Here is a 15824-nt window from a genome sequence, read left to right on the forward strand (position 1 = left end):
TTTTAAAACCCCTCTGCCCATGAGCTTTCTAGAACCCATTGGGTTACCCTGAAATGACTACTTCTTCAGAAAAGTTCTGATCGGGTCAGCCCTTCCCAGTCAAGAAAAAGGAACAGCAGTTGGAAACCCTGAAGACAGAACTATTGTTAGACACATTTAATTCCCCAAAGGAGCAGTAAGCCTTTAGTGACATTTGAAAGAAATGGAAACACCAGTGGAGAGACAATCTCATCACCCTTTCTTTGCATAAGAGCTGACCTATTACACTCCACTAGACTGATGACAATTAAGTCTGTAAATACCAAGAGTTGATGAAAGAGAGGAACAAAAGAAACTCTGTTGGATTTAGAACACCCACTTTAAAAAGCATCTGGTGATATCTAGTAGAAAACTTGTCAATTCTCCCCGAAAGGAGTTCTGCCATGAGGAATATCATCCTGACTGACTTCAGAAGACAATGCACAAGGCTATTCAGAGAAGCCCCATTCCTAGGAGTGAATATTTACAAGGGTTGAGGGTGGAGAGGGAGAACAGATAATCTGGGTGTGTGGTCAAACAAGTGAATACTATACAGCAATGTATAGTAAAGTGAAAAAAATGCATGCTGCCACATGCTCCATATATATATATATATATGCCTTAAAATAATAGGGATAGAGAAGTAGCTCAGTAGTTAATAGCACTGGCTGATCTTCTAGAGGATCCAAGTTAGATTCCTAGCATCCAAATGGCAGCGCACAACTATCTATGACTCTAATACCAGGGGATCTGATGCCATTTACTGGCTTTTGCAGGTACCAGTCAAGCATAGGGACACAGACACACTTCTAATTAAAGCACCCATATGCATAAAACAAAAATTAAAAATAATGATGCTGATTGAACATTCACAACTCTGAAGACTATCTATAGTATGATAATTTTTATTATGTTAAAAAACAGTATCATTAATGCTGCCTGCAAAAACTGCTAACATTTTAGATTTTAGAAAATAAACATAGCCCAGCACAGTAGTGTATTTTTAATCCCAGTATAAGAGAGGGGGGAATCTCTATGTGTTCTAGACCAGCATGGTCTATATAACAAGTATTAAGCCAGCCAGAGTTGTATGGTGAACCCCCCAACAAAAGATAAATCTAAAAAGAAGTATGCTGGTTACCTCTGTGGTAATGGGGAAAAGTAGGACAAAAGGCAAACACTGGTAGGGTTTCAGCTCTTCACTGAGTCACACTTTAATAACACATGTTGATGTGCACATATACTTTCAAACTGAATGTGGACCAGCATGCTACACAGATTCTTTAGAATCTGCCAAATATTGTATAATTCAAAAAGCCCTATTAAACTTTAATATTACTTCAGTATCCCAAAGACAGACTTGCAGGGAGTTCCCTGACCTAATTGTCCCTCTTCCCAATGTTGCTATATTCAATAAATCTTTTTCTGTTTATCACTAGTAATATGGCTCTTTTCGTAGACATATTATATACGAGTGACTGAACATGGCTTAGATCCCCAGCTATGAATGACCAAGTTCAGTAATAATGTCGCAACCACAAAGGGACAAAAGATACATTTGGGGTCTCTGGCACTCCCAGCAAGCTGACCCCAAATGGAGAGGAAAAATGAAAGATCCCAGCCATGGCTGGCGTCACTTTACTCTGAGGACATTTTCCCATCTTTCTACTTCAGTGGGCATCAGCTGCCTTTTATTTCTACTTGGTCAAGCAGAAAAATGAGTATTTGGACATTGTTTTGGATTCTCAAGAAAGTTTGAACCTTGTAGCTATGAGAAAAGTGGGAGGAAAGAGAGAAAGAAACAGTGAGACAGACAGAGACAGAGAGAGGGGGGACAGAGATAGACAGACAGAGAGAGAGACAGAAAGAAAGACAGGAAGAGAGGGAGAGGGAAAGGGGAAGAGGGGGAGGGAGAGGGGAGGGGGAGAGGGGGAGGGAGAGAGAGCGCGCAATATCTACAAACATAGAAGCAAAAGTTCTGACAAAGCAATGTGAACATTTTTGAGATATTAAGTGATTCCTCACAGGAAGTGCAGAATAGACTTCATAATTCCTCCAGAGCTGCTCTGCCAGGTAAAGAGCCATTCATCATTTGGGCTCAGCTCATTTCTTTCTGAAGTTCTCCTGATCAGGTTGGCCCAGTTTGTTCTTCTCTAAGACACTCCCATGGCATCAGTGCTTCTACTCTCACAACCATATCTAGAAAGCAGAACACCACCAAACAAGTATAGAGATTCCTTCAAAGTGCAAACATGAGCTTCCAAAGAAATAATTGTTGCTCAACTTCCCTTGTCTACTACGAATGAAAAGCAGAAGATACCTTCAACAATATAACCTTAAACACCAGAACAATCAGAAAATCATTGGATAAATGAGTCTCATAAGAACACATGAAGGACCCAGCTATACTTCTCCTGGGCATATACCCAAAAGATGCTCCAACATAAAACATGGACACATGCCTCATTATGTTCATAGCAGTCTTATTTATAATAGCCAGATGCTGGAAAAAACCCAGATGGCCTTCAATAGAGGAACAGATACAGAAAATGTGGTACATTTATACAATGGAGTACTACTCAGCTATCAAAAACAATGACTTCATGAAATTCATAGGCAAATGGAATGAACTAGAAAATATCTGGTGGAGGGTGTTTCATCCTCTTGAATACTTGATGGGAGGAGGAATGGAATGAGGTACTATAAGAGGGTATATGGGGGTGGGGGCAATGAGTGGACTGTAAAAAATAAAAGTAATAATAAAAAAAAACAAAATATCATCCTGAGCGAGGTAACACAATCACAGAAAAATACACATGCTATGCACTCACTGATAAGTGAATATTAGCCCAAAAGCTCGAATTACCCAAGATACAATCCACAGACCACATGAAGCTCAAGAAGAAAGATGACCCAGAAGCCTGATATAGCTGTCTCCTGAGAGGCTCAGCCAGAGCATGTCAAATACATAGGATAATGCTAGCAACAAACTATTGAACTGAGAATGGGGTCTTGTTGGATGAATTAGAGAAAGGATTAAAGGAGCTGAAGGGACTTGCAACCCCATAAGAACAACAATGTCAACCAACCAGAGCTCCCCAGGACTAAACCACTACCCAAAGACACACATGGACTGAACCATGACTCCAGCTGCATATGTAGCAGAGGATGGCCTTGTTGGGCACCAATGGGAGAAGTCCATGGTCCTGCCAAGGCTGGACCCCCCCCCAGTGTAGGGGAATGTCAGGAAGGGGTGGGTGGATGGGGGGAACCTTATAGAAGAAGGGGAGGAGGGATAGGAGAGGGGGCTTCTGTCTAGGAAACTGGGGAAAGGGAATAACATTTGAAATGTAAATAAAAAGTATTCAATAAAAAAAAAACACATGAAGGTGCCCATGTGCCCATGGCTCCAACTGCATATGTAGTAAAAGACTGCCTTATCTGGCATCAGTGGGAGGGGAGACCCTTGGACCTGTGGAGTCTCAATGACCCAGTGTAGGGGAATACTAGGGCACTGGGTTTGGGGACATGGCGGGAATAGGAGTTTTGTGAAGAGGAAACTGGGAAAAAGGATAATATTTGAAATGTAAAGAAATAAAATAACCACTAAAAAATAAAAGCAAAAAAAAAAAAGACCTTACCTTTCTGCCTCTCCTACGGTAGGTATATAACCTTTACCACAAACTCATCTGGGGACATGTGCCTAAGTAATGTAAGTTTCTTCAGTAAAAATTTTCTATCAAAATAAACAGTCTCAGTCAGTGAAATGGCTCAGAGGACAAAGGTGCTCTTTACCAAGCCTGAGTTCATTCTTCACTAGGTGGAAAGGGGGGCCTGACTCCTGCCAAGTTGTCCTCTCACTTCCATAATGCCCCCCACACATACATAAATAAAAATGTTAGTAAAACTAATAGAATGAAAAATTCAATCTGTACTCTATTGTTCAATGGACATTTTACATATGATGAATTTAGATAAATACTATACATTTTAATTGTACTTGAGATCTCAAATCAAAAATCACAAAGTCACCCTGTAACATATGCAGCTTGGAACTTTGGACCTCAAGAAAGCAACAGCATTTTCAGCATAATCAATATTTACATACTAAGAAGTGGCACTCAAAATATTTAACAACTTCTTTGGTTATATTAAGTGGTGTAGAAATCAAAAATTAGCACCATCTGCTTGGTTTCCTTTTGCTCATTACTCTCAAGACCAATCCTGAAGATTACCACTTCCAACAGTAGCCACGAGAGGATGACTCTAGTAGTAAGCACAATCCCCCAACTGCTATCCACATGTAATCCCAGAAGGTCGGAGGTGGAGGCAGAAGTATCAAAACTTCGAGGCCAATCCTCAGCTACATGGTAGTTTGAGGCCAGCCTGGGATTCATGAGACCTTACCACAAAAAAAATAAAATAAAATAAAATAAAATAAAATAAAATAAAATAAAATAAAAAAATTGCAGGCTTATTGGTCACTGCAAGCAACTCTTAAGCTCAGTGAGATGAACTATGGATAGAAGGATTTGAAGACCAGTGTGATATGATATAACCATAAACAGAGCAGTCCAGAGGAAATGAGGGCAGAAACAGAAAGATCAGTGAGAAAGTTCTTCCTGTCATCCAGTTAGGAGACATGTGGTCACAAGAGCAAGGAGGGCGAATCTTGCAATTTCTTTCCTGTGTCCACCAATTTAGAAATGCTACTTACGCCACAAGATTAGATGGGATCACTAGAGGAGTGAGCAAAGATGGAGAACAGGGACAAACATAACAGGAATCAGGACTAGGCCCTAGGGCTCAGTCATCATGAAGAGGTAGAGGATTACATGTGTACAGCAGTTGGAGGAAAACCAAAGAGTTTAACCTGGAGCAGTCAGCACTCCCCACAAGACATCACACCATCAACCTGAATTTGATATCTGCCCTTCTCATGAATGCTTTTTACTACAAATGGACATGACTGTAAACAACCTATAGGATTATTCTGTATAATTTTCAACTTTATTAATGTAGTACCATAGTCCATATATTTTCTCAAGTTTCTGATTGGGTGTACAACCTAATTATTATGGAAATCTATGTTTGTAGGTGTCATAATAGACTATCTAACTTGCACTTTTGGGTGCTATTCCTTTGGATGAATTTGCCACATTCGCTTATTTCCATGCACAGGCACACATAAGCTATTTCCCTTCCCTGCTATCAATATTCTGCCACATGAATTCTCACATGGGCTTCTTTTTGCCTTGCTTTGTGTTCCGTGGGGAAAGTTTCTCAGTAGTATTCAGTAGAAACAATTGGAAATTGAAAGTTTTATTAAAACCAGTTTCTGAGCCCCACATCTGGTTTGTATATCAGCTATAGCCCGAGAAGTTGCACTGCTAACAAGTTCCCCCATGGTGTATTTTTGCTGATGGCCCAAAGATGACACTATAAATCAAAATCCTGGGCTAGATCGAGCATGCAGATGATGCTCACAGATATGCAGGCATGTCTCTGGCTTTCCTATATATTGCCAACTTCCCTTGCAATGTGAGTGGCCTAACTTATGTTTCCACCAGTGGCAGGATCTTTAATACCAATGCTGGATGCTGCCAGATTTTTTTATATTATAGCTATACTGAACCTTGACAATTTTAAAAATTAATCACAGCATTTGTTCTATAATCCTGTAATAGATAACTTTACCAAAAGCAACTTTGTGGTGGGGTAATGTTTGATTTACATTTACCATAGTCCATCATTGAGGAAAGGCAAAGCAAAAACTTGAAGGTCGGTCTGCTTGACTTTCCACACAAGATTACTTCTGACAGAGGAACTCACTTCACAGCTAATGAGGTCTAGCAGGAACCATGGAAGATGCTGTTTCCCACCAGACATGAACGCTCAAAGACTATTTTCTTGTGGTGTTCAAGACCACCTGCCTACGAATGATGCTGCCCAAAGTGGGCTAGTCTGAGCTCTCTGTCTCTCTCTGTCTCTGTCGCTCTGTCTCCCTGTGTGTGTCTCCCTTGTCCCTCTCTGTGCCTATCTGTCTGTCTGACTGTCTGTCTGTCCCTCCTTCTCTCTGTATTTCTCTCTCTCCCTCACTATCTTTCATATACATATGTAATTCCTCAGTGGGGGACTATCCTCTCAGATGACTCGAAGCTGTAAGCTGACATTTAAACCTAACCAAGGCAGCATATATAGCCAACATACAGAGATAAACATACTACAGACAATTTATCCTAGAGTTAATCAAAACATATTCAAGCTTCTTTTTTCATAAAATTGCCCCCAGTTAACTGTCATTTTTCCCATCAATGCTAGGACAGTGTGTAGAAGATAATCAAGATGGTTATGATAAAAAAAATGTATTCCTTTTCATGGAAAACTTCACTGTGGCTATGTTTACTGTAGTTTTAATAGCCAATGTGACATAAAATTCTTCTTATGGAGTAATAAGTAGAAAGAAAGTGAAAGTTCCTTACATTAAAAACACTAAAGAAATTGAAAAAAAAACACTAGGAGATGGAAAGATTTGAATGATTGGAAGAATTAATATTGTGAAGATGGCCAATCTACCAAAAGCAAACTACAGGATCAATGCAATGCTCCTCCACGGTCTGGTACTCACGTATCTGGTTGGTAGATGCACTGTAAAAGGCATTGACCGTTGTTGGGTTTGTAAACCACCTGCAGAAAGAGACAAATGCCAGAGGGTAGCCATCATTATCCAGATAGGAAAACAGTAACCATAAAATAACATGGATATTGGCACAAGGGAAAATTATTGCCTCATTTAGGGCTCCAACTCTGTTGAATGAACGAACAATCTTATCAGAATGTAAGCACAGTTTGGCAAGACTATCTTATCAGGGCTGGAGAGATGGCTCAGTGATTAAACATACTGACTGCTCATCCAGAGGACTGAAGTTCAATTCCCAGAACACACATGGTAACTAGTTAACAATCATCTATGACTCTAGTTCCAGGGAATCTATGGTGCACAGACATACATCCAGGTAAAACACCTATACATATAAAATAAAAATAAACATAACTTAACAAAAGAATCTTAGCATGCCTAGCTTTTCATTAACAACAATAATAAACAAATAAAAAATCAACATGAGTGCATCTGAAAAACTTTAACAAGAAGTTCTATAATCAGAGGTGCTCCCTCTGAAGATGGAAACACAGCAGCAAGCTTATGTTTGCCAGGTTCTGTTCACATGACCCAGCTACCTCTCTAGCATACATTACTCCTGACCTGTCCGCGAAGCCATTTTAGATTGGTAATAACACAGATCCATTTAAAGGTAGATGAATAATATAACACCATGCTACTAGAGTGTGCAACTGCTCCAGCAAAAAGTTTACTCATTTAAGTTGCAAATGCCTGAACTATCTCTATAAACAACTGAGTTTTATTGGATTGGTCACCAATCTTTTCTGGAGTTTTAGCTGAAAAGTGAAGGTACTGGACTGCCAGGATGACTCATCAGATAAAGTGTTTCCATGCAATTCTGGTGACTTGTATTGAATCCCTTACAACCCACAGTAGGAGAAAACCCACTTCTGCATCACAGAATGTGCACATGTGTACAAGTAATGATTGATGAAATTCAATATAATTGTTGAATTAAATAATAAAAAAGGGATGCACCATCCCACACCATGCTGGGCACCAGCAGGCCTCTGGGCACTAGCAGGCCACATAGCACCAGCGGGGTATTCTTATCTCTGCTGCGTCTCTGACCCTCTGCTCTAAAATCTCTCCACCTGACTCAGTAAGTTCCCATGGCAGGTCACTACCATGCCAGCCCCACACAGCAAATTCTGTGTCTGGCTTGGGTGCCTTGCCACTTGGGTGCCACTTTCTCTGGAACTCAGTTGAGTCACCGCATGAAGGAAAACACCACACAATCTTAGTTTAAAATCAACAGGTAACTCAATCACTGGACGCAACTACTAACATCCTAATTGTGTAAGCCATACTAGATTAAATGATCTGGTTGCGGATCCTAGCGGATCTGCCATCTAACCGGGGGCCTCTAGTTCATTACATCTTCTACCCCAAAATCTCTCTCCGTTCAAAAAGCCACAGGTCTCTTTTTCCCTCCTCTCTTTCCTGCTCCGACCAGGAAGTCCCGCCTACTCCTCACCCAATGATTGGTCCCCTGAAATCTTTATTCACTAGAGGAAGGTCCTTGCCACATATAATAATCAATAAGTATAATTTTTATTCATGAATGACAATTCTTTTGAGGAATTGGGATATTGTTTTGATTAATCAGATTCAACTTATGGTTTTTGCCATCATCAGACCAGTTTCAAATGTTTATCTCTAAAAATCACTCTTGGTCCATGGGCTATGTGATAGGTACCAGATGATATCAATCCTAGTCACCACTTTTTATGATTAAACTCAGACAATGTCTTTTAAGCTAAATTGCTAAAATTAAACTTAAAAAGTATGAGTGTTTAGCTTAGTGGTACAACATATCCTTAGCATTTATGAGGCTCTGGATTCAAATCCCAAGATGAAAAAAAAGATGTGCATAATTGCATAAATCCATTTTCAAAACAATTATTTTATTATTCGATGTCTAATAGAAAATGTCAGAGTAATAAATTAATGTATATCAGGCTAACATAAAACTGGTAGGAACCGAACTCTTGCTTCTCCTTACTTGCGGAAAACCTATGAATATACCATCCTATCATTGGGACTATTAGCTGGCAGTCACTTAGCATTTTGCCTTGTTCTTAGCACTTTATCATTAGCTCATCTAGAGATGAAGACAAAGTCTGGCCTTTCAAATTTCAAAGTAGTTCTATTAGGCTTTGCATTATTCTAGAGGCAGTTGCAAGAATCAATAGAGTACCTTGGCTTTTGTCAAATCAAGGTAAGTGCTTCAATTAGACACTGATATTTATCAAAACATTCCCTACTTTGTTGAGAAAACAAGTAGAGGAGAGAGTATCTTTTGTTGACCCCAACTTTCTATCTGTAGTGAGTAGCATTATTGTCATAGCCTAATACCTGAGATCCTGCCATTATACAGCAAAAAGAACGTTCAGATGTAATTAAGGTTAAGACTCTGAAAAGACAGAGCTTATCCTAGATTATCCACGTAGACTGATCTAATCACATGTACCCTTAAGGGCAGGCAACTTTTTTTAAGCTAGAATCAAATAGATGCAACAGAGGACTAGAGGTCAGAAAAGATGCTTGCAGATGGGAACTCAGATTGAAAGGGTGAAAAGGAAATCACAGAGTGCTACTGGCTCTTAGATGAAGAGGCCAATATTCAAAGAAGTCAGAAATTCAGACATGTAACCACAGGAAATGAGTTAGACCATAGTGTGTGTGTGCACGTGCATGTGTGCATGCGCACGCAGATAATTGTAATAATGCACATTCTTACAGACTGTCCCTTCTCTTCTCATCGGTTCTCACTCTCTGCCTGTTCATGAAAAAGTAAACTTTCATGAGTGACAACCATACAGTAACACATTCTAACTACTGATAGACAAAGGCACAAAAAACAAAGAGATAAACAAGCGCCAGCTGGGGGCCATTACAGCGAGACTTCTAAAGCTTCAGCAAGAATTGATAAAAACATCCTACCTCACATATATAACCTTCTCAGTCCTGACCCTTATCCAACCCTCAGAGATACTATTTATTCTTGGGTCCATTTGGAACCTTAGGAGTCTCTGGAGCTGATGCTAAGTGTCTGCACCAGCAGGTCCTATCAGTTATTGATGCTTTTGTTTCTTCTGTTTGTTTAGGAATGATGCCAATCCATCTGTGAAATACTTTGTACATCTCCTTTATTATATCCAAGTTTGTTATATATTTAGTTTTACTATTCTCAGATGCAAACTTTCGATATCTGTTTACAAAATAGTTTATTCTTCCCTCATTAAGATATGAAATCTAAATTCCTTTCCTCTTCATAATGGACTAATCCTGCTGACTCATTGCTAAAGAAAAAGATGAAATGAATCTGGGAAGCAGCATGAAGAAAACACTGGCTACCATCCATACCTCTGCATAGACTGGCCATGATAGCACAGACTTATAATCCTAGCACTTAGAAAGTAGACCCCGGGGGAGAAACCTCAACTACATATCAAGTTTGATGTCAGGCTGAAATACATGAGACCATGTCTCAAAAATTTTTTTAAAGAGTAATACAGTTTTTTTAAACAGTTTGGAATTTCCAAGGACAATACACTGATGCACAAAAGAACAGCCTCTCTCCTTTCTTCCCTCTCCTCTCTCAAGAAACCTGCTATTTAAGATTTTTTCATCAACTAGCATTCTGTTAAGTTCCACATACAGATAGGCCATACATAGGTGTTCTAACCAATTAGCACCAATTAGTAGGAAATGTATCAATGAGTAGGGAAAGGACCAACATAAGAGAAGGGGCCCAGTCTCTATCTCACTACAACTAAATGAAAGACCTGAGCAAGAACCCCAGAGCTAAGTCTACTGACCATGCCTAGAATCAGAATATGTACAAGTTAAATAATTATCATTGTTTTCAGCCCCTAATTTTGGGGATGGTTTGATATGCAAAAGCAAATAAGTAGAATGTGGAAAAGTTGACTCTGTACAGATTAAGACCTACCTAACAGTTTGAATTTTCCCAGAAAACAGTTTTGTTTGCCAATATGATGGGTCTTAAAAAAAAATTAAGTTAGAATTCCTTAAAGACAAGGCAGGAAACACTAATTCTTTTAATTGTTCACACTTGTCAAAGTGGCCTATTTCTTAATTGGTGGGGCCCTGAAGGCATTCTAGATGGCAGCACTTTACCTCCTAGGATGATTTATGGGCTAAGACAATTGTCCAAATAGCGGGTTCTGAGCAGGAGATCATTAAATCTATTGTTAAATATACATTTATGTTAATAAACAAAAATACCATTCAAATACTTTAGATTCTTCCTACTATGTCTGTGGGATGCTCCTGCAGTCTGTATTGATGGAAGAAAACAATAGATAATGGAGAAGAGAAGTCATATAAAAACTTTAAATCTCAATCAATATGGGACAGAGGTATAGTTAAAAGGAATGTAATACCAAAATGCACTGATCTGAAATGTGCTGGTATTCTAATTTCCTTTTACTATCTAGCCCAATAGATATAATCAGGCTAAAACTTCACATTTTATTTATCAACTCTAGTAGTCCAGGGAATATGAAAATAATAAAAAACTGAATATATGATACTTCCTTACCAATACCCTGCGATATTAGTCACATTCAGTGACATAAATAATGCTTTTGCAAACAAAAACTCTGAGCAAGACTATAATTTGCATATATGTTTAATATGGTTTTTGCAAATTTTTAGAAGTTAGAGAATAGAACCCAGACATGTTTTGTCACAGTAGAATGAGAGTGAGTTAATAAGGAAGCTGGCTTAGAATCACTTCTGTCAAATAAGATCCTGAGGGAAAGAAATTACTTCTGACTCAAGCCAAGCAGTAAAAGAAAATCCACTATTTTTTTAAGCAAACTGATGAAGTGACAATTCTGAGAACCAATCCCTAAATATGTACCTTCAGGGATGACCACCCAATTAATTTCATTCTTGCTGATATTTCCCATTGCCTTAGAAACTTCTTAATGCATATTAGTGCAGCTAAAATGGATTCTATGAGAAAAAAAAGATGATAAAGGATATTTATCGCCCAGCCCCACAAAGAAGCAAAATGTTATTCTGGGCCTTTTGGGAATGATAGTCATGATGTGCTGTTCAAAGTAAACTAGGACAGAGGAGCTACTCCAGCATCCTCCACAGCTGATTAACTCATGAATTTTCAGACGTAAAAGGTGTCAATTAAAGTCCGTGGGTTTCATGGAGGTAAAATTCCATACAGTGCTTGAAATACACTACACAGATATTTCCTTAAAAAATTTTTTTGAGTCGTCACTTTGCCATGGAAAGAAGACCTTAAACCTTTTCAGAGAAATATTCTTTTCTCTGAAATAGACACATACATTGATGAAGTAAGGATTACAAGTACTACATTTATTTTTAATGTTAAAAGATGTTTGTCAAACACTGATCAATTTAATACATTTGGGAAGTAGATACAGACAGCACTGTGTATCTACAGCTTAGGGGAAAATGTATCTGTACTTGACACACATCTTATTATTCCCCAAATGATAAAGAGTACCAACAGTCTCAAGCATTTTAATCTGTGGTCTTGTTAGAGGAAGTAATAGTACTAGGGGGACAACTTTGGGATTCCATAAAACTCACACCACTTCAAGTTAGCTCTCCCTGCTTCCTGTTTTAGATGTAACCTCTTGCCTCTTGTCTGTTGTGTGGTAGCATACACTCGGAACAGTAGGCCATGCACCTCACCTACGTGGCACATTAGACCTGTCTCTGGTGGTAATGGGTGCAGGTAAGCTGGCCCAAGGTTCTAAGGGCTGAAGAGCTGACCCTGCCCCCTGTGGGCAGCAGCATTGGGTAGGCTAGCCAAGGCAGTGCTCGACAGCTCATGCTGGTGGTGCAGACCCAGATGAGCTGACGGGCTGATCAACTCAGTTTCAAGGCTTAAAGTTGGCCCACCCTAACACCTACCACATCTATGATATGCTGGAGCTTATAAAAGGACCAGTGCTAAATTTCATAAGCTGTAAAATGTCCATGACACAGGCAACAGGATATCTGAGAGAAGTTCCTGAAAGGATTCAGTATAGATGGTGTGGCAGAAGCCAGAGGCCTCAAATCAGACCAATGAATTACTGCAATATACATCTGCACATAAAGATGTGTAGACAATCTATTGATTGCCATATTGTCTTATTTTGCTTACAGAAGCTTTGCCTTTTTATGAGGTCCCATTTGTCTATTGTTGGTTTTAGAGCTTAAGCCATTGGTGTTCTGTTCAGGAAATTTTCCCCTGTGCCCATATATTCAAGGCTCTTCTCCACTCTATCTTTTATTAGTTTTAGTGTATCTCTTTTTATGTGGAAATCTTTGATCCACTTGGACTTGAGCTTTGTACAAGGCAATAAGAATGGATTGATTTCAGATTCTGCATGGGCCCAGAGCAAACCCTGTACCATAGCCCTGTGTACCCAGATCCCCCTGGGAGAGAGCTGGTCTCCCAGTAGTGCTAACACACAGATTTACAAGAGGGTCAAGCCACTGTCAGAGACAGAAAGACCAACTAACACCAGAAATAAGCAGATAGCGAGTGGCAATGGCAAGAAATTTAGCAACAGAAACCAAGGCCACTTGGTATCTTCAAAACACAGTTCTCCCACCATAGCAATTCCTGAATACCCCAACACACGAGAAAAGCAAGATTTTGATTTAAAATCACAATATATGATGCTATTAGAGGATTTTAAGAAAGACAAAAATAACTCCCTTAAAGAAATACAGGACCCAATCACAGAAAAAAACACATGGTATGCACTCATTGTTAAGTGGACATTAGCCCAAATGCTTGAATTATCCTAGATGCACAGAACACATGAATCTCATGAAGGATGACCAAAATGCGAATGCTTCACTCGTTCTTTACAGGGGAAAAAGAATACCCTTGGCAGGGAATAGGGAGGCAAAGATTTGAACAGATGCAGAAGGAACATCCAAACAGGCCTGCCCCACATGTGACCCATACATATACAGCCACCAAACTAGATAAGAAACTAGATAAGATGGATGAAGCAAAGAAGTGCAGGCTAACAGGAACCGGATGTGGATCTCTCCTGAGAGACACAGCCAAAATACAGCAAATACATAGGCTAATGCCATCATTAAACCACTGAACTGAGAATGGGACCCCCTTTGAAGGAATCAGAGAAAGGACTGAAAGAGCTTGATGGGCTTGAGACCTCATATGAACAACAATGCCAAGCAACCACAGCTTCCAGGGACTAAGTCACTACCCAAAGACTATACATGGACTGACCCTGGGCTCCAACCTCATAGGTTGCAATGAATATCCTAGTAAGAGCACCAGTGGAAGGGGAAGCCCTGGGTCCTGCTAAGACTGAACCCCCAGTGAACGTGACTGTTGAAGTGAGGGTGGTAATGGGGGGAGGATGGGGAGGGGAACACCCATAAAGAAGGGGAGGGGGAGGGGCTAGGGGGATGTTTGCCTGGAAACTGGGAAAGGGAATAACACTCGAAATGTAATCCTGAGTGAGCTAACCCAATCACAGAAAGACATACATGGTATGCACTCATTGATAAGTGGCTATTAGCCCAAATGCTTGAATTACCCTAGATGCCTAGAACAAATGAAACTCAAGACGGATGATCAAAATGTGAATGCTTCACTCCTTCTTTAAAAGGGGAACAAGAATACCCTTGGCAGGGAAGAGAGAGGCAAAGATTAAAACAGAGACTGAAGGAACACCCATTCAGAGCCTGCCCCACATGTGGCCCATACATATACAGCCACCCAATTAGACAAGATGGATGAAGCAAGAAGTGCAGACCGACAGGAGGCAGGATGTAGATCGGCTCCTGAGAGACACACCAGAATACAGCAAATACAGAGGCGAATGCCAGCAGCAAACCACTGAACTGAGAATAGGACCCCGTTGAAGGAATCAGAGAAAGAACTGGAAGAGCTTGAAGGGGCTCGAGACCCCATATGTACAACAATGCCAAGCAACCAGAGCTTCCAAGGACTAAGCCACTACCTAAAGACTATAACTGGACTGACCCTGGACTCTGACCTCCTAGGTAGCAATGAATATCCTAGTAAGAGCACCAGTGGAAGGGGAAGCCCTGGGTCCTGCTAAGACTGAACCCCCAGTGAACTAGACTGTTGGGGGGAGGGCGGCAATGGGCGGAGGGTGGGGAGGGGGATGTTTGCCCGGAAACCGGGAAAGGGAATAACACTCGAAATGTATATAAGAAATACTCAAGTTAATTAAAAAAAAAAAAAGGACTTGGGAAATCACCATCTCTGACCTCAAGCAGTATTACATAGCAATAGTCATAAAAACTGTATGGTATTGGTACAGAAACAAGCAGGTAGATCAGTGGAATAGAATTGAAGACCCAAAAATGAACCCACACACCTATGGTCACTTGATCTTTGACAAAGGAGCTAAAACCATCCAATGGAAAGAAAAGATAGTATTTTCAACAAATGGTGCTGGTTCAACTGGAGGTCAGCATGTAGAAGAAAGCAAATTGATCCATTCTTACTGCCCTATACAAAACTCAAGTCTGAGTGGATCAAGGACCTCCACATAAAACAAGATACATTCAAATTAATAGTAGAAAATGTGGCAGAAAGCCTTGAACACATGGGCATTGGGGAAATTTTCCTGAACAGAACACCAATGGCTTATGTTCTAAGATCAAAAATCGACAAATGGGACTTCATAAAATGACATCGCTTCATTAAGGCAAAGGACACTGTCATTAGGACAAAGCGGCAACCAACAAATTGGGAAAAGATCTTTACCAATCTGATAGAGGGCTAATGTCCAATACACACCAAGAACTCAAGAAATTAGACTCCAGAAAATCAAAAAGCCCTATTACAAAATGGGGTACATAGCTAAACAAAGAATTCTCAACCTAGGAATATGGAATGGTGGAGACGCACCTAAAGAAATGTTCAATATCCTTAGTCATCAGGGAAATACAAATCTAAACAACCCTGGGAATCTACATCACACCAGTCAGAATGACTAAGATCAAAAACTCAGGTGACAACCGATGCTGGAGAGGATATGGAGAAAGAGGAACACTACCCCATTGTTGGTGGGATTGCAAGCTGGTACAACCACTCTGGAAA

The 15824-nt window shown here is 40.0% G+C and overlaps 1 protein-coding gene across 1 annotated transcript in view; it reads right to left on the reverse strand.

Moving 5' to 3' along the window:
• Phex (phosphate regulating endopeptidase homolog X-linked) overlaps positions 1-15824 on the reverse strand; it is a 202065-nt gene that overhangs the window by 41130 nt on the left and 145111 nt on the right. The window contains exon 17 of the mRNA XM_032890280.1: positions 6647-6705. Coding sequence (XP_032746171.1) covers positions 6647-6705 — 59 coding nt within the window. The remainder of the gene's footprint in view (positions 1-6646; positions 6706-15824) is intronic.

Source organism: Rattus rattus, chromosome X (genome assembly GCF_011064425.1).
Source record: "Rattus rattus isolate New Zealand chromosome X, Rrattus_CSIRO_v1, whole genome shotgun sequence".
Classification (NCBI taxonomy): Eukaryota; Metazoa; Chordata; class Mammalia; order Rodentia; family Muridae; genus Rattus; species Rattus rattus.